The sequence below is a fragment of the Phascolarctos cinereus genome, unplaced genomic scaffold (assembly GCF_003287225.1).
Source record: "Phascolarctos cinereus isolate Bilbo 61053 unplaced genomic scaffold, phaCin_HiC Scaffold_4;HRSCAF=312, whole genome shotgun sequence".
Taxonomy (NCBI): Eukaryota; Metazoa; Chordata; class Mammalia; order Diprotodontia; family Phascolarctidae; genus Phascolarctos; species Phascolarctos cinereus.
Window position 1 is genome coordinate 326,944,337 of NW_027555847.1, and position 19,785 is coordinate 326,964,121.

At 36.1% G+C, this 19,785-nt stretch overlaps 2 protein-coding genes across 8 annotated transcripts in view; one reads left to right on the forward strand and one right to left on the reverse strand.

Moving 5' to 3' along the window:
* Positions 1-93, reverse strand: part of TRAPPC13 (trafficking protein particle complex subunit 13) — a 36,006-nt gene extending 35,913 nt beyond the window's left edge. Inside the window, exon 1 of the mRNA XM_021007283.2 lies at positions 7-93. The gene's annotated coding sequence lies outside the window, so the exon portion shown is untranslated. The remainder of the gene's footprint in view (positions 1-6) is intronic.
* A 354-nt stretch (positions 94-447) lies between these two features.
* Positions 448-19,785, forward strand: part of TRIM23 (tripartite motif containing 23) — a 100,383-nt gene continuing 81,045 nt past the window's right edge. For 4 of the 7 annotated variants that reach the window (XM_021007278.2, XM_021007273.2, XM_021007274.2 and 1 more), the window contains exons 1-3: positions 448-680; positions 6,477-6,639; positions 12,269-12,390. In XM_021007278.2, the coding sequence (XP_020862937.1) occupies positions 537-680; positions 6,477-6,639; positions 12,269-12,390 (429 nt within the window). In that variant the 5' untranslated portion in view covers positions 448-536. Of the gene's footprint in view, positions 681-4,041; positions 4,158-5,692; positions 5,761-6,476; positions 6,640-12,268; positions 12,391-19,785 lie in introns of all 7 variants that reach the window. The other 3 variants (XM_021007275.2, XM_021007277.2, XM_021007276.2) reach the window with 3 other exon arrangements.

The window sequence follows — 19,785 nt, forward strand, 5'->3', positions numbered from 1 at the left end:
ACTTACCCCCGCGAGTCCCGCAGTTTGGTTCCACCGAAGCCGACAATCATCTTCTAATCGAATGTACGCAAAGATATCTCTGGTTGTCGTCCCCTACCACCCCGAAAAGCCACACAAAAACCCAACTGCTTCCTCCATCCACACTCTTCTCCCCAGCCATCACTAAACCGTATAGTTTTGCAAAGAGCGGTTTCTAAACTGGTCGGTAACAGCGCGGCACGGTCTTATCACAAGGGCGGCCAGCAAGCCAGGATTCCTGAGCGTTAAAGAAGCAAACAGCATGCCGGGATTCGTAGTCTATTCGGAGCCGCGCTGCATCCTGGGACCTGAGTAAGATCGGTTTTAATGAGAAACACAACCTCAACCTCCGGGTCCTTGTTCAAGTCCTTTAGAGTCACGTGCGCACGCGCACAGCCACGCCGACACAACGCCCCTGTGTGTCGTTCCCCCGGTAGCGACGGGCTGGGCGGGGCTGCTCCTCTCCGCCCTTGCCGCCCTCGCCTCTGGACGTCGGCTCACTGCGCCTGTGCAGCCGGATGCGTAAGTGGAGGCGGATCTTTTCCCGCCCCTCCGTTGGTTGCGGCAGCGGTGCTGCTGCGATGGCGGCCCTGGTTGTAAACAAGCCCGGAGCCGGCTTCGAGAGCGGCAAGCACGGCGCCCGGGGCCCCGCCTCCGTGAAGGTGAGACGCCGTCGGCCCCGGTCTTTTTTGCCCCTATTGTCGTCATCTTTCTGCCCCCCTCCCCTTCGGTGGGGCGGGCCGCTCCGGGGTCGCCCCAGGCAGGGCCCGGGGGTCGCTGCGGCGCCGGTGGCTGTTCTTGGTGCCCTTTCTCGCAGCCTCGAGGGCCTGGGGGACCCCAGCGAGCCTGCGCCCGCCTTCCCCGGCCTGCTTCCACCCCTCCCTCCCGTCCCCGTATCCTTGGGCTGCACCGGACAGTGCGTAGCTCCCCCCACCCCTTAACCAGGGCCTCGTCAGTTAATTTTCTTACAGTTTATTTCGGAGAAAGCTCTTGGTGCAGGAGCCTCCGTCCCGTGGGCCGCCAAGCCCTCCTGGGGAGCCTGAGCTGCCCGGGACCTTGCACCCTCCAGTCCGGGGGGCTCTTCCACCCTTTTCCTTGTCATGGGCTCCTTTGGTAGTCTGGTGAAGCCAGTGGGCCTTTCTCAGAATATTTTTTAGTGCATAAAATAAAATACATGATTTTACATAGGAAACCAGTCACATTGAAAGATAATTATCAAAATTTTTTTTAAAAAAGAAGTTAACCTTAGGTTGAGAACCCAAGATCCAGTTGAAAATCTTTTTTACAGATGAGGAAACTGAGGCCTGGACGGGTGGTGGAAATCTGTTGCCTGAGGAAATAATTGGTATTAAAGCTGGCTTTGGAAAGCATACCTTTTGACCACAAAACTGGTATTCTCACCATGATGCCAGACAACGTTAGTTAATATTTAGAAAACTCAGAGTATATATCTCTGTAGTGCTTAAGGGGTTATTCACCTCCCCCAGCCTGTTCAAGGAATAGTTGGTTTCAGTGTATTAGATGGCCCAGTTGGTATCAACTCATAAGAAAAATGTGAACTGCAGCGCTTAGAACTCATTAGTCACATATTTATTGTCTGTTCCAGTGCTGGTAATTTATGTTAGCAGTAGCATATTCATTATTCACAATATGCAGCATGTTTTAGAAGTCTTAGTGCAGCTTTATGTTGTCAAAGCTTAAAAGGGACCTTTAGATCTAAAAAGGGACTTTAAACTGTCACAACTTTAAAATGCACGGAGACTTTTGGGACATTTGTATTTCATGGGCTATTGTGCATTATAGAAAAGGATCGTTGATAATACTCCACAATCCTCCGTACTAAGGCGACTGATTCTGAAGATGCATAGAATTCAGGTGCTGTGAAGAAGACATAAAACTCATCATTTAATTCATCAGGGGGAAATGCTGCATTTCTAAATCTCCTTTTGTGACCCCTGTGTTTCCGAGTAGGTTAACAGATTATTTTGTAGAATTACTATACGCAGTTATCTTAATATCTTGAACTAACGTATCTCCGAACTACAGCAGAATTTAGCAAATAACTAGTGATTGTTAATGGGTTGTTCAGCTACCATAATTTTTAGTTCAGAATTTTAATTTTAAAAATTTAGATGATAGTCACTCATTGCGGAAGTACTCTGGAGCATAAATATATTTCCGCAAACTCATACAATGCAAAATTTGGTATTAACACTTGTTTGCTTTCACCTTTGTGCATGGGGATGTAGTTACCTTAAAGCTGATAGAATATTCCTTATTGAGTGAATCTTTGACATGGACCCCAGAGAATGGCATTTTAGTTAGGTCGTAAGTCAAAGAACGCATTGGTGCTATCACTTATCGCGGTATTAGTAATATCTAGAGAGATTTTTAAAAAAACACAGCACTGGTAATTCCATATTTGGAATGAATCATTTTGGCTTATAACTATAATAATAGATATTATGATGCTTTTGTGTAATCTTAAAAAATGAAATAATCATTATCTGGCTCTGGATCAGATTTGGTTTTGAATCCTGACTCATTTAAAGTTTAGTTCTGCCTCAGTTTTCTCATCTGCAAAATGAGAATACTACTTCCTTTTTACTTTATAAGGTTGTTATGTGGATCAGATGAGATCTAGGCTCTTTGACATCTGGGTAACCCTCTTTTGAAAATAGGCCAACGTGTTTTCAAAAATGTGTTCCCTAGAAGGAAACACATTCTGCATGTGCTACTCCAGGGAGCATTGTCTTGAACTGGGCAGTTTAGACTAAGAGGACTTGGATTCAGATTCCACTTCTATTTAAATTACCACTGTTATTTTAGCCATGTAATCTTCTAAGCCTCAATTTCCTCATTTACAAAATATAGGAATCAGATTATGTGGCTTGTAAGATCCCTTTTAAACTCTAAATCTTGGATTCTTTGAAGGTAAAGTATTTTGTACTGTTATTCATATACTCCCTTTTAAAAAATTTTTTATTAATGTATTTTGATTTATCAACAATCACTTCCATATGCTTTAAATTTAAAAAAAAGTTTAAAATTTTTCTCCTCCCATATATTCCCTTTCTTAAGAAAAACAAAGATATAAAAATCTAAATGTAAGATCAAATTCAGCTCAGTTTAACAACTTGTTCAAAGCCTGTTGTTACGTGTAAGGCACCATGATAGGTTCTACAGAGAACTACAAAGAGGAACAAAACCGAGTTGTTAAGGAATGTATAATTAGGAGATTCCTTAAGTGCTTCATGTTACAAAAGAATTTATTGCAGTTTTCTTTTTTTGATTAGGTTAAAAAATTTGCTCTGCAGGTTTTTCTACTCTACCAATTAAGAATTTTTTTTACTTATATTCTTGGACATTTGAACCTATGACCTCTTATTTACAAATGATAGAATGTATTCCCTGCTAGGGAACCTGTCATGTATGACCCTGTTACTCATTCATCAAGCATTTATTAAACTATATGTGCACAGGCACTGTGCAAAGTGTTGGGTATGTGAAGAAAAGCAAAAACAAGTTGCTCTGATTATGATGTTTAGGATACAATTATACATACAAATATGTACGTACTGAATGAGAGAGGGAAATCTTCAGCAGCAGAATCTATCAAGGAGGCCTGGAAGTGGGAGTAGTGCTGTATTGAAGGAAATTAGGTGAGAAGGGGCAGTGTTTCAGGCTGGGGGACAGCCAATGAAAAGGCTGGGAGCCAGGAGATGGAATGTCTTGTATGAGGAACAAGAAGGCCAGTGTTGCTGGATAGTACTGTACTTTGAAGGGAACAAAATTTAAGAAGACCAGAAAGGTAAGCAAGGGCTAGATTATGAAGGCTTTATATGCCAAACACAAGATTTTAAATTCAGTTCTGGAGATGTCATAGTTTTAAAGGAATGTATTGGTGCTGTCTTTTATCTTTGTGTCCTTCACAGAGAATTCTGTTCTTCAGAGAAAAAACATGAATGTGTTGCGTTTGGAATTTATAAAGCCTGTGGTTTTTTTTGTTTGTTTTTTTTTTAGTATCTCTGAAAAGAAGCCTTGATGGCTTAAGAAATTAAATCTTCAATTCCTTGAAGTATTTACTGAATTATTTATCTTATAAGATTTGACTTCCCATGCTGTATCACAAAGCAAAGGTTTGTTGCTTTTTTTATAGATATGGAAAAAATATCTATTACCTCAACTTGTGAGTGCAGTGCATAATAATTAAATGTCTAAAAGAAAAGTTACTTATTTGCCATAATAGCAGTAATGACAGCTTTATGATTGTAAGGCTCATTATCATTATTTCATTTGATTTTCACGTCAACCCTGTGAAGTAGATGAAGTTTAAGTATTATAATCTCCATTTTACTAATAAGAAAACAGATGGAAGAATGAAATAAATTATTTTTTAAGTCAGCTAGTGAAGTGGCAGAGATGTTGGTTTTGTGCTCTTTTCTTCCCTGGAACTGAAAACTAGGATGTGATAGGCATAATAGGAGTTTTTCTTAGTGCTTTTTTGAAAATATAGAGTTGTTATAGAAGTAGCTAAATTTTGTTAGAGCAATTTGAACTTGGTTGGTTTTGCTTATAAAGTAAATCCAAATTATGGAGAAGGATGGTCAACACTGATGGAAATCATATAGTAGTTTCAGAAGCAGATTTAATAAAATTTCATATATAGTTTTAAACTACTGCTCAATAATTTCTTTGTTTTAAAATCAAATTGTTTCATTTAACTGTGAAAAACTTTCAAATCAAATCTAAGTTTTTTCTGTTCTACCCTATGATGCAAAATTATATATATGTTTATAGTGACAAATATATGAGTTTGTAGTTCAAGATACCAGTTAAGAAATGAAATAATTAAGTTTAAAATATTTGAGATCTCCATTCAGATTCTAGCTTTCAATCATTAATTCATTTTGGCTGTATTTGAGTCTTTTTATTATATACCTTTTGCAATTTTTAGTTTCCATTTCTATTTTGTTACTGTTTCAGTGATTAAGTATATATACTAATCTCAACATTTCTTTTCCAGTCTTATTTATAGTTTAAGCATTTTGTTCTAGGAATTTAGAAATGTTGGAGCAGCATACCTTTCTAATTTCATTTCCTTTGTGAATCATTTTATGGTCCTATAGAATGAAAAGTACTGTGCTTTATACTTAAATATAAATAAGTATACGTTATACTTGGATAATGCATTTAAAAAACAGTAAAGCTTTACTAAAGTCTAACTGGAATAAGAAAAGCCCATCTGAATTAGGGAAATGCTTGAATTACAGAATATTTTGAAATAAATTCAGCTTTATTTCAACAAAAGAATCTGAAATAGAGTAATAATTGATCTTGCTTAAATGAAAGAGTTATTTCTTTAATTTTTATATAATTGAATGCTTCTTTACTTGACAGTAGTTTATTCTCAAATAAATAATTTTATAATCTTTGTAGTATTAATTTTGAATTGAAGACACTAAATTCCTCCTGCCATTAAGGCAGAGTGTGGTGTGTTAATGATAACTGTGATAGATATAACACAGTACCTGCTCTCATGAGCTTAAATTTAATTTTCTTAGCAAACAAAATTTTTCTTTATTAATGTAAGAACTATCAATAAAAATACTAAAGTAAATTGAAAACCAAGGTGCAACATCTTACCCAAACACTCTTGCTTTTATCGGGGCAGAACCAAAAAGAATGAACCAAGATGAAACAGAGAAGATGCTTTTTGAACATCTTTTCATGGATAGAAAGGTCAGCTTTATTTTTTTTTTGAAAGGTCAGCTTTTATCCCAGAACAAATTCTAAATTCCTGAATACCAAACTAATGTTGTTTTACTGTTGAGTTACCACAGGAGTTGGTTTAAAAAAAGAAATCCAGGAAAATAATGTATTTATCATACAGATTCAGTTATATACTTTGGTTCAGTTAATGTTCCTCAAAGTGTAAATATTATAAGAAAACTTACTATAGTGATTAGATTGTATATGGTTGGCCTGTTGGCCACCTTTACCTCATTTTAAAATAGCTTCCATTGTGACATTCTTGTAGTAGGGTTTGTCAAATGGACCACTGCAAAGGAAATTTGAAGCTTCACAACTTGGATAATTATCTTCATGGAAAGGAAACTCTCTACTCAGTAAGGTAGAGTAAAATTATTATACAAGTAAGTTAAACTAAAATATGTGTATTTAAAAATTAGTAATAATAATTAGCATTATATATAGCACCTACTGTTTGCCAGGTACTGTGCTAAGCACTATACAGATATTATCTCATTTGATCTTCATAACAGCCCTGGAAGATAGGTGTTATTGTTATCATCCTCTTTCTACAGATGAGAAAACACAGGCAGATAGAAGGAGGTTAAGTGACTTGTCCAAGGTCATGCAGCTAGTCAGTGTCTGAGGCTAGTTTTGAACTCGGGGAAATGAATGAAAAATCAATCTGTTTCCTTTTTAAATTTTAGGTTCTAGAATGTGGCGTTTGTGAAGATGTGTTTTCTTTGCAAGGAGACAAAGTTCCACGCCTGCTTTTGTGTGGCCACACTGTCTGTCATGACTGTCTTACACGCCTTCCCCTCCATGGAAGAGCAATTCGCTGCCCGTTTGATCGACAAGTAACTGAGCTAGGTAAAAAAAAATTTTATTTAAAATTTTTTATCCTTTCTGTTATATCACTGTTAAAAAAAATTTCTCCAGTTGATTTTAAATGATCAACAGCATAATACAATTAAAAGGAGGTTCAGAAAGCTAGTATTCTTGTGCAAAATGTTAGCCTTGTCTAATATAAGATAGTAATTGGGAATAAAATTTATCTCATCCAAAGTACTTAATTGCTGTTTGTATTATGGTTATTATTATAGACAGTTTAGGCAGATGTGCTTTGTTTAAAAGAATATTGATTTAGTTCATCTGGTAAATGCAGATAAACTAAATGATATAATTTGAATCCAGTTAAACACCAACAAATAATGTATGCAGTCTCAGTTCATTAAAGTTAATAATGGAAGTACTGTGAAGTCATTTATGTGTCTTGACATGTTTTCATTTAAATGCAGGTTATGAGCAATGTATTGTTCCTGAGAGATGAGAAATTTGCAGCATATATATGATAATTTCCCATTTTTTTTCTATGTTATTAACTAGAGGAGTTTGTGCATTTTGGGATCTTCTGTATATTTTTAAAACTTAACTGTAAATTTTCATTGGAATTTTCTGAAGTATTTTTACAGACAAATGTTATTTCATTTTTTTTTTTTAATGGGTTAAGGCCTCCCAGAATGCTACGTAAAATGAAACATTTTTCAGATTGTGTTAGTAGGCCTTCCTTTGTCATAAATAGGAATCACAAATATAGAAGGCCAAGAACAATGATGGCAGTAGGTATTAGAGATGTTGTGATGTTTCCAGTAAAGATTCCAATAAAGTTTGCCCTCAAACTTGTTTAAATTCAGTTAAGTGTAACAATCACTGAACATACTTCCTCTTAACACCTGATTGCTTGTGGTCTATATCTTTGCCCCTGGGATGTCTCAGGAAGTGCTGTGCTGTTGCCTCATTAAGCCTGTGGCCTTCTTGCCCCCGGTGCTTCACAGGGTGCCCTTTGAGAGCCCTAGACCCAGGCCTCTGGCCACCTAGCTGCCCCTTCAAAATAAGCTCTCATAAATTGCTATGTGTAACACACTGTATTAGACTTCAAGAATGCAGAGGCAAAAACAAAAAAAAAAGTCTTTGTCCTAAAGGAGCTTATATTCTACAGCAAGCCCAGAAAAATAGGATCATTGAGTCCCATTGATGTGCTGTGTGTTCTATAGATTGGGTATGGTTGTCATCTTTAAGTTGCTTACAATTTGCTTTTTCTTACACAGTACTAGGGAGCAGCCTTTATTTTCTTCAGTCTGTAATTTATTTTTGTCCTATATCATTTGTTTAAATGCATAATTTTAAAAAGGGCAGGAATTTAGACATGCGTGGGGATACTGTAGTCGTTCCCACATGCATTTCTAATTGCCTGTATTGCTTCTGGGATTCAGAGATATTTCAGCTATGTTTGTTGCTGAGAAAGGGATACAGTCACAGCCCTTAACGTTGGGACATAACAACTGCTGTATTTTGGTGCAGAATCGAGGCTTTGTTGTTTCCATGCCAAGCATGCCCAGCCCCATAGTTTTCTGAGCTTTCCTAACCCTATAAGTTCTGGATAAATTAGAAGTTCAGGATAGAGAGAGAAGGAACCAAGCATTGGTCTGGCGCCACCTTTTAACTGCTCTATTAGCAGGGCTAGAGCTAGACTGGTATGAATTTTCATGGTCTTTTATGCAAATGTAATTGCTCCAAAAGATCAAAAAGAAGACCTTTATAGTGGAAATAAAATTTCAGGCTGTTTGTTAAAGCTGCATAACAATGGCTTCTATTACATTTATTGCAACTCTGCATAAATGTCTTATGCATTTCAACACCGGGAAAGGGTTTTTTTCTTACGTTTAAGTTGAAAAATCATTTATCAACTGAGCTGATTAGCTACCAACTTTGTCAAGGGAAATATTTACTTTTAAAGGTATAAATAGAGAGTGTTTTCCTCTCTTCATTCCTTGTGTTTTCCTCTCTTCATTCCTCTTCTATTCAGTATTTCAGTATATGGAGGAAGGATTTTGTATTGTTATTGGATCAAGTGGATTGATGAGTTGAGGAAATTAAAGGTGCTTTGACAGAGAAAGTATGTAAGTAAGGAAGCAGCACAAATTAATATTGGCTAGTGTTTCTCCTATTCCCTCTACAGAGAATTAACACCGTAAAGAAATCTAGAATAGCATTGCAATACCCTAGGTTCAGTGTATTTACCATAATTTGTGATATGCCATTTGTCTTCCTTTACAAAAAATTCAACACTGTGAGGTAAGTTAACTCTTCGAAGGTGTCAGAATATTCATCCTCTTTGAGATGACATATTTTGTTGAGGTTATATTAGGTGATATGAAGACTTTTGCAGAGTAAGGAACAGAAATCTGAGTACTTCTGTGAGGAGCAATGTAATATAATGGATGAACACAGCATTTGAAGTCCTCTCACCTTTATTTATATTTCACCTTTTCTAATGAATGCTTTTGTTACCATGGGCAAAAATCACTTACTCTCCTTAAGAGGTCCAAGTGAGGAAATTGAACCAAATGAATTCTGAGATTCCATCTAACATTATTACATCTCTTGGTATCCTGTGACCATGAATTATTTTTATAGACAGTTGAATAGAATTTTGAAGATGTTCATACAGGGATCTATAAGTTTTAGTCACCTAAAGTCATTCAAAAAAGTAAGCAGTAGGAAAATATATTTGTAAAGCTCTCTGCAAAATCAGACGATTAGTATACCCGAAAACTGAGAGATTTACAATGTGTTACAACATGTTCTTTGAATTTGAAACTCATTGGTAGAAATAAGTGTAAATGCTAGTAGTTCTGCATTTGATTGGCAAGACAAGCAACGTATTCAGGACTTGATATTGGGTAGATAATTTTAAAATGTTGCAGAACAGGGGCGTTTTCACTGTTTGGCCCAAGAATGAAGGCTATGACTTCTCCAACAGTCTTCTTCCCTTGAAGAGGTCTTGACCTTTTCACTATAGTTTTTAATTAAATTTTGCTCAGCATGTGAAACGAATTGTTCTGGGTTTGGAAATTTATACAATTTTTTTCTTGTTTTGAGGTAAAAGTAGAGAATGTGATTTCAATCTAGGCAGAGTTCTTAGTTCTTGTAAGTTTGTGAAGATGATAAAATTGAAATAAAAGTAAATGCTAGTAGTGACAGCTTAGAAAATGAAATTGATTTCAATGAGTTATGCTTTTTTCCCTTCCCATTTTTTAATAGCTCCTTTTCTGAAAATGAGTACTTTCTGTCTGCCTAACAGTGTGGAGGCTTCTAAATTCAGGAAATAGAGTAACTTCTTCTGATGAATTATAATGATAATGTTTATGATTGCTTCTGGTTTTGGATTTTGCCTTGTGTGTAAACATACAAAAACTTGCAAAGTGTGCTTATTTGTTCAGTATTATACGACTGCATGTATACAAAGAATCTTAAAACATCTAAGAGCAAATTAAATGACCAGATCTATTACTAGTATTACAGTACACTCTATTTGAAAATTTAGTACATATAAAACTTTTTTTTAAAATTTTAAATTGTTTATTTTTAGGCAATTGGGATTAAGTGACTTGCCCAGGATCACACAGCTAGTGTCAGGTGTTTGGTCTGAGGCTAGATTTGAACTCAGGTCCTCCTGACTTCAGGGCCAGTGCTCTATCTACTGTGCCGCCTAGCTGCCCCCCATATAAAACTTTTTTTTGTTTTTGAGAAAGCTAAGTTGCATCTTAAACACTTTAATATTTAAAAAAAAATTATTGATATGTTTTGTTTTTATATTACCTACATTTCTTGATTGTACCCTCACCACCTGCGTCCTAGAGAGCCATCTCTTTTGACAAAGAATAAAAAAAAGAGATTAAAAAGCAGTTCAGCAGAACTAACCAACACGTCATCCAAATCCAGCCTTATACAGTGTTCTTCACCCATAGTCTCTCGATTCTCTTGGGAAGAGAATAAGGGACATGCACATATCTGTTCTTTGAGAACCACATTCATGTGTGTGTGTGTATTTTATCTTATTTTTTGGCTAAGCAGTGGGGTTAAGTGACTTGCCTAGGGTCACACAGCTAGTAAGTGTTATGTGTCTGAGGCTAGATTTGAACTCAGGTACTCCTGAATCCAGGGCCGGTGCTCTATCCACTGTGCCACCTAGCTGCCCCTGTATTTCTAAATAAGGTGATTATGGATCTGTAACAAACACTTCAAAAACATTATGGTCCCATTTGAACAAAATTGAATTTTTAAAACATTTATTAAGTATTTATTATGTAGAAGACATGTGCTAAGCATCAGAACTGCAAAAACAAAGTGACAGTTTTTTAAACCTAGTTAATCTTTCTTTAGTAACTAAGAAAGTTCTTGAAAGCTTTGTAATTCAAACCAATGTGAAAAGTCCCTTGCCACCCCATAACTCCCCACACTCCCCACACTCTTAATAGTTACAGTGTTAACCCAGAAGGGTCCACAGGAAGCTGAGCCAGAGCCCCAAGACAAGAAGATGGCATTTATATTCCTGTTTTACCCCAGATTTCTAAAACTAGCATACACAAAGAGGAAAAAGAAATTGTATGTCTCTGGAGCTAAGTAACATGTAATACTAAGTAATGGTTGTTTAATCAGTTACTTGTGTGTGTTCTCTAGAATAAATGCTTGAACTGGTGGTTAAAATGGATTGTTTGACTGAAAGAGTCTTAACTGATTGACCCATATTTTTGGTTTTTTTCTAATTGCGTAGGCCTCCATATAAGCATGTCTTAGGGAGAAGCATGAGTTTCCACTTACATGGGTCTGCAGTGTCATGGGAACCTAATTAATAGAGACTGCTGCCTGCCTTGTGACTATAACCTTGTATCTCCATGTAGGAGAAGATGGAATGTACAACCACAAGGTTAAATGCAGAGCCAGGATGGGAGAGAACTAATAAACGTAGGCATCTTAGCTTCAATTTCTATTTTAGAATTTAAATTTTTGAGAGAGAAAATTAATCTCCATATATGGTGAAAGTCATTGGGAAATTAGAGGGTTGGTTTTTTTAAAATATGAATATCCTGAGTTTTATTTGGTGGTGCCAGTATTCTCAATAACATAAAGCATTTTTTTCAAAGGAAATTAATTTTATATATTGTGTGATAACTCACTGTTATATCAAAAAGAATTTTTTAATTGAGTATGTGTAAATAGAAGTATTGCAAATGAAACTATGAATGTCTGTATCTTACAGCTTGCTTTTCTTTTTTAGTATATAACAAATTGAGTATGCAGCTTTCAAAACTGTCCTGCTCATCTGTATTACCTTTTGGTTTTCTGGCTTTCCTTGTTTTGTTTTGGTTTTTTTTCTGTGCATTCTTTAAAAAATATTTCAGTGACTTTTTCATTCTTTTTCTTTTTTTGGGGAATTCTATGGCTAGCTTCTGTCTACTCTCATTCTCCCCCAGTTCCAAAAAAGAAAAGCATAACCTTCAAGTATAGGAAACTAAATGAGAACTTTTTCATTTTAGAAATGTGAAAATTTTTATTTTTAAAAATTAGATTATGATTTGAAAATCATAGTTGAAGTGTAGAATGAGAGATATAGTGTTGTTTTGTTAAACTCATCTTTATTTTACTTTTAAACTAGGAGACTCAGGTGTCTGGGGATTGAAAAAGAATTTTGCATTGTTGGAGCTTTTGGAACGACTACAGAATGGCCCTATTGGTCAATACGGAACAACAGAAGAAGCAGTTGGATTATCTGGAGAGGTACTGATTGTGTTCAGTTAAAATTTTGGAGGGGGGGGCAGGTATGGAAGTATATTTTTATTTAAAATGTTAGAAACTTGATAAAATATTTATTCAGTATCAAACTTGTAGAATCCAGACTTCAGAGGACAACTGAAAAGCTGAAGTTAAGCATAAAATCCTCTGATGTCACTGGAAATAAGAAGAAAGTACTTATGCTTTATTTTGTGAGAGAGGAGTGAATCATTCCCACACTTTTCAAGCAGAGAGCATAATTTCAGTGCTTCAGTACTTGAGTGGATCCCTGATTTTATCAAAAGAGGTATCTTCCTCCTAACAACAAAGTAGGGGTCAGCAGAATTCTGGAAATGGACTTGTTATAGTGTATGTGGTGGGGCATATATTTGAGAGGCCTTCAGCCTGGTCAGCTCATCCCTGTACCCAGATTCATGTCAATATTGACTAGATTATTTGACCCAGGCAATGTTCTGAGGCACAGAATGGAAAAGTTGTATCTTTTTATCCTTTGCTGTTCTTTCACATGTCCATACCAAAATCCTTCCTAGATCTATCTAAGACACTGAAACCTTTCCTTAATGTTTTTAATGTTTAGTGAGTGCCAATTAGATGCTCTATTTGTTGTCCTTTGCTGTCACTATACAGAATCGTAGGAGCACACATTTAGAACTGCAAAGGACCTCACACATCATCTTGTCCCAAACCCCTCATTTTGTAAATGAAGAAACGCAGGCCCAGAGATGTTAAGTAACTTAGCTGATGTCACATAGGTAACATTTACCTGAGCCAGGATTCAAACTTAGGTCTCCTAACTCTAAATCAAAGAAAGGATCAAGCATCTATTACATGCCAGGTACTGTGTATGCTAAGCACTTTACAAATATCTCATTTTCATTCTGTTACACTACTGATTTTTTAAAAATTACATATTTTTGGATGATATCTTTAATGTCACTTTTTGCTTATAAATCATCATTGATAATATGCTTCAGTTTACTTATACCCAACTTGTGTGTCTCCATTACTTTTTAGATCAGTTTTGATTGTTTGGAGATTATAGTGTTTTGTGATTCACTGACATGAAAAATGGTGTTAAATTATAGAGATTTTTATTTCAGGGAACAGCTTCAGATCATTGAAAGTTCCATATAGTTTTCCAAACTATTCCAGCCCTTTTTTATGTGGTGATTAACTAACTTAGTGCCTTACCTATTCAGCCAGGTTGTTGCTTTTTCTTATGTGGATTATAAGGCCCTTTTCTTTTGAGTGATGAAGGGTCTCAGTAAGGGGGGGGGTCCCTATGATATTCTGGGATTTGATGTCATCAACAAAATGTCACCTACAAATAGGAACATCTGGAAAATTGCTCCATCTATTAAAGAGTCCTTTTCTAGGGAAAGGACCTATATGTACAAAAATATTTATAGTAGCTCTTTTGGTGGTGGCAAAGAATTGGAAATTCAGGGGGTACCCATTAATGGGGAATGGTTGAACAAATTTGATATATGATTGTGATGGAACACTATTGTGCTGTAAGAAATGATGAGCAGGATGGGGATTTCAGAAAAACCTTGGAAGACTGATATGAACTCATGCAAAGTGAATTGAGCAGACCCGAATCACTGTACACAGTAACGACAGTATTGCATGATGATCAGTTGTGAAAGACTTAGCTAATCTGATCAATATAGCGATCTAAGACAATTGTGAAAGACTCATAATGAAAAATGGTATCCATGTCCAGAGTGAAAACTAAGTGTAGACTGAAATATAATTTTTTCACTTTCTCTTCCCTTCCTTCCCCTCCCCCTCCTCTTTCTCCTTCCTTCCTTCCTTCCTTCTTTCCTATAGCTAATAAGGAAATATGGTTTGAATGATTTCACATATGTATTTAGTATCATATTTCTTACCTTGTCAGTAAGTGAGAGAGAGGCAGGAGAGAGGGGTAAGAATTTGTAACTCAACATTTCAAAAGAAAGAACACTACAAATAAATATTTCATTTTGAAAAAGTCCTTTTCTGTTTGGACTCTGGGCATCTCCTGTAACAGTTACAGTTTTTTAAAACAAATATCTTGCTGATTTTTTTTGTTTTTTTATGTGACTGTTACATTCTACGACCTCTTCCTTTTTTCCAGTACCTTTTTCCTCGTGACAAATAATAAGCCAACACAAATAAATGCAGTGGCCATGTTTGAACATGTGTACCGCATTCCATACTTCTTGTCCACCACAATTCTGATGAGAAGTGGGATAGGATGCTTTTTACCATCTGTGTTTTGAAGTCATGATGCAATTATCCAAGTTTAGAGTCTTTCAGTATAATTTTCCTTTACTATAATGTAGTCATCATGTAATTTGTTCTCCTGGTTTTACTTATTTTGCTCCGTATCAGTTCACAAAAGTCTCCCCAAGTTTCTCTGAATTCTTTATGTATGTCATTTCTTATGGCATAATAATATTCTGTTATATTAGCGTACCATACTTTGTTCAGCCTTTGCCCAATCAGAGGGTCCTTATTTTCCTTCCATTTCTTTACTAGTGTTAAAAAAAAAAAGTGCTGGTGAGGTGGAACCAAGATGGCGGGTTAGAGGCAGCTCAGATGAACTCTCTCAATGTTCCCTTCCAAACAACTTTAAAATAACACCTCAAATCAAATTTTAGAGCAGCAGAGCCAACAAAAGGTCAGGGTCAGACATTTCTCTGGCCTAAGACAATTTAGGAGTTGGCAGGAGAAGTTTGTGACACCATCATGGAACCCTGTTTAGAGCACATAGATGGCAATGGCAACAACAGTGGCTGTTGGAGCAGCTTCAGGAGCTCTCAGCCCAGAGACTGTAAGGGAGTTGGAAAACTGATAAGAAAAAGATTACAGGGGAGCCTTTCCTGGCACTAAATACTGCTGGCACTGATTGGAACTCTGTTGCCTATACATGATTTTGGTTTTGGGTTCCAGTTCCAAGGTAGAGAAGAGCACTGAGGGTCAGTGACAAGGAAGCAGTGAGGCTCTGGTTGTACTTCAAGGTATAGAGAGTGCTAGCCTCTGTGTCTGCAGGGGATTAGGGATCCTTCTTGGGTAGAGACCAGAATGCAAGCCAGGAGAACAGTGACCATACTCTTCCAGGATCACACCACCTTAGAAACATCAAAAACCTACAGACCCCTACAACTGGCTCTGACATTAGCAGCATGAAAAATCCCAAAGCTCGGAACAATGCCCTCCCCACACACCCCCTTCCCAGGTAAATAGAGCCCAACTTGAACATAAGGTTCAAAATCAAGAAATAAGCTAGAAAAATGAGCAAACAACAAAAAGAGAATTTCACTATAAAAAAGTTACTATGGTGGCAGGAAAGACCAAGACATAAACTCAGAAGACCACAATATGAAAACAGCTACAAAGCCTCAAAGAAAAATGCTAATTGGACTTAAGCTCAACAAATATTCCTGGAAGTGTTAAAGAAAGAGATAAGAGTGGTAGAGGAAAAATGGGGGGGGGGAGAGAATGAGTGCTGCAAGAAAATTATGTAAATTATGTAAAATTATGTAAAGAGAGAGGTGAAAGAGGCTCAGAAATACTTAAGAAAATAAATACTGATGTAAACACATAATTGGCCAAATGGAAAAAGAGGTACAAAATTTCACTGAAGAAAATAATTTCTTAAAAATTGGAACTGAATAAGTGGAAGCTAATAACTAATGAGAAATCAAGAAACACTAAAATAGTCAAAAGAATGAAAAATATTTGAATATGCAGAAAATATCAACTGTTTCAAAGAAAAAAACAACTGACCTGGAAAATAGATTGAGGAGAGATAATTTAAGAATTATTGAACTACCTGAAAGCCATGATCAAAGAAAGAGTTTATACATCATATTTAAAGAAATTATCAAGGAAAACTGTTCCAATATCTTAGATCCAAAGGGTAAAATAGAAATTGAAAGAATCCATCTCTTGAAAAGAAATCCTAAAATGAAAACTCCCAGGAATGTTAAGCCAAATTACAGAGCTCCCAGATCAAAAAGAAAATAATTCAGGCAGCCAAAAAGAAACAGTTTATTATGGAGCTTCAGTTAGCATCACACGAGATTTATCGGCTTCCATTTAAACAATAGAAGGGCTTGGAATGTCATATTCCAAAAGGCAAAGGAGCTAAGATTATAGCCAAAAAAACCCCAAACAAAACCTATCCAGCAAAACTGATGGGGAAAATGGATATTTAGTGAAATAGAGCATGTTCAAGCATTCCTAATGAAAAGACCAAAGATGAATAGAAAATCTGACATTTAAACACAGGATTCTTGAGAAGCCTAAAAAGGTAAATATGAGAGTCTTGATATGGTTAAACTGTTTTCATTTCTATATGGGAAGATGATACATGTAACTCCCAAGAACCTTGTCATTATTAGGGTAGTTAAATGGAGTCTACAATGACAAGGGGCATGGATGTGAGTTGATGATATTGGAATAATCTCCAAAAAATATCAAGGGGTGAGAAGGAGGGATACATTGGCAGAAGGGAGAGGTAGGATGGGGAAAATTTTCTCATATCGAAGAGGTGCACAAGGAAGAGCTTTTACAGTGGAGGGAAAAATGGGTCAGAGAGTGGCAGGCAATGCTTGAACATTACTTTTATCAGAAATTGGTTCAGAAAGAGAAGAATACACACACACACACATATAAACATACATATACATATATATACACATACACACACACACACTCAGTTGTGTATTGAAATGTAACATGCCCAATAGTGTATAAGAAGGGGATAAGAAAAAGGGGAGGGGATGACAAAAGGAAGGGCAGATTAAGGGAGGCAGTGATTAGAAGCAAAATAGACTTTTGAGACAGACAGGATAAAAAGAGAGAGAAGAATTAAAAAAAAGAAAATGGGATGGAGGGAAATACACAGTCATAACTGTGGATGTGAATGAGATGAGCTCACCTGTAAAATGGAAGCAGATAGCAGAATAGATTAGAAAGAGGAATCCAACAATGTGTTGTTTACAAGAGACATAATTAAAACAGACAGCATGGAGTTAAAATGAAAGGGCTGAAGCAGAATCTAATATACTCTAGCTGAACTAAAAAAAGACAAGGGGAGCAAGTATTATGTCAGAGAAAGCAAAAATTTAAAGGGATAATCTTTGAAATTACGTTTTGCTAAAAGGTATTGTAGACAATTAAGGAATAGAAAAACCTTTTACAGAAAGTTTCTCTGATAAAGATCTCATTTCTCAAAAATATAGTGAATATACAACTGAGTCAAATTTATGAAAATAAGAGCTGTTCCCCGGTTGATAAATGTTCAAAGAATATAAACAGCCACTTTTTAGAAGAAGAAATCAAAGCTATCTATAATTATAGGAAAAAATGCTCTAAATCACTATTGATTAGAGAAAGTAAAATGAAAATAACTCTGAGGTACCACCTCAGACCTATAAGATTTGACAGATGCTGGAGGTAATGAAGAAAAAATAGGTACACTAATGAACTGCAGATAGAGTAGTGAATTGGTCCAGCCATTCAGAAGAACAATTTTGGAACTGTGCATGCCCTTGGACCTAGCAATAGCACTACTAGGTCTGTTTCCCAAAGAGGTAGAAGGAAAAGGACCTATGAATACAAAAATATAGCAACTTTTTGTGGTGGCAAAGAACTGGAAATCAAGTGAATGCTCATCAATTGGGAAATGGCTGAGCAAATTGTGGTGTAACATTGTGATGGAGTATTATTGTGCTTTGGGAAATGATGAGGGGGATGGTTTCAGAAAAACATGGGAAGACCTATGTGAACTGATACAAAGTAAAGTGAGAAGAACTGGGAGATAATTGTGCACACGGTAACAGCAATGTTGTAGCGATGATCAACTCATAAAGACTTGGCTACTCTGACCAATACAATGATCCAAGACAATTCCAGAAGACTCATGATGAAGAAAAAATGCTATCCATCTCTGGAGAGAGAACTGATGAGCTCAGTGCAGATAGAAGCATAATTTTCTGTCTGGGTTGTTTGGTTTTTTTGTTGGGGTTTTTTTTTTTGCTCTTTTTAAAAAAATTATGGCCAATATTGAAACATTTTGCGTGATTTTATATGTATAACTGATTATCATATTGCTTATCTTCTTAGTGGGTGGAAGAAGGAGGAGAAGAATTTGGACCTCAAAATTAAAAAAAAAAGAATCCTAAAGATAAATAAATAACAATAAAATTTAAAGAGTGAATAGGACAAAAAAAGTGCTGCTATGACTTTGTATGAATAAGACCTTTCCCTCTGTTTATATCTCTGTGCATTTTATGACCACTAGTGACAACACTAGGTCAAAATTTAGTCTACTAAATTTTGTAGTTTTGTACAAAAATCCTGTTTTGTAGTGAACAAATAATAATCAAAGGAAGGTGGCCTATCTGTACCATATCTAAAACTATATTATAAAGAGACAGTCATCAGAACTATTTGGTACTGGCTAAGAAATAGAGTGGTGGATCAGAGGAATAGATTAGGTACACAAGATAGAGTAGTAAATGACTTTAGTAAACTGCTGTTTGATAAACCCAAAGATTCCAGCTTTTGGGATAAGAACTCACTATTTGACCAAAAACTACTGAAAATACTGGAAAATAATATGGCAGAGACTGGGAGTAGACCAACATCTCACGCTGTAAAACAAGATAAGGTAAAAATGGGGACTTGATTTAGATGTGAAGTATAATACCATAAGTACACTAGGAGAGCAAGAAATAGTTTACTTGTCAGATTTATGGAGAAGGGAAGAATTTATGACCAGAAAGAGACAGAGGGAACATTATGAAATGCAAAATGGATAATTTTGATTACATTAAATTAAAAAGTTTTCGCACAAAACCAATGCAGCCAAGATTAGAAGGAAAGAAAACTGGGAAACAATTTTTACAGCAGGTTTTTCTGATAAAGGCCTCATTTCTCAAATATATAGAGAACTGAGTCAAATTTATAAGAATTCAAGTCATTCCCCATTTGGTGAATGGTCAGAGGATGTGAACAGGCAGCTTTCAGATGAAATTAAAGCTATCTGTAGTCACATGAAAAAAATACTCTAAATCACTATTGATTAGAGAAATGCAAATTAAAACAACTCTGAGAGTACCACTTCATACCTATCAGATTGGTTAATATGACAGAAAAGGAAAATAATAACTGTGGGAGATGTTGGAAAATTGGGACGTTGATGCATTGTTGGCAGAGTTGTAAACTGATCCAGCTGTTCTGGAGAGCAATTTGGAACTGTGCCCAAAGGGAAATCAAACTGTACATACCTTTTGATCCAATAATGCTTCTACTAAGTCTGTATCCCAGAAAAGGACCTACATGTACAAAAATATTTATAGTAGCTCTTTTTGTGGTTGCAAAGAA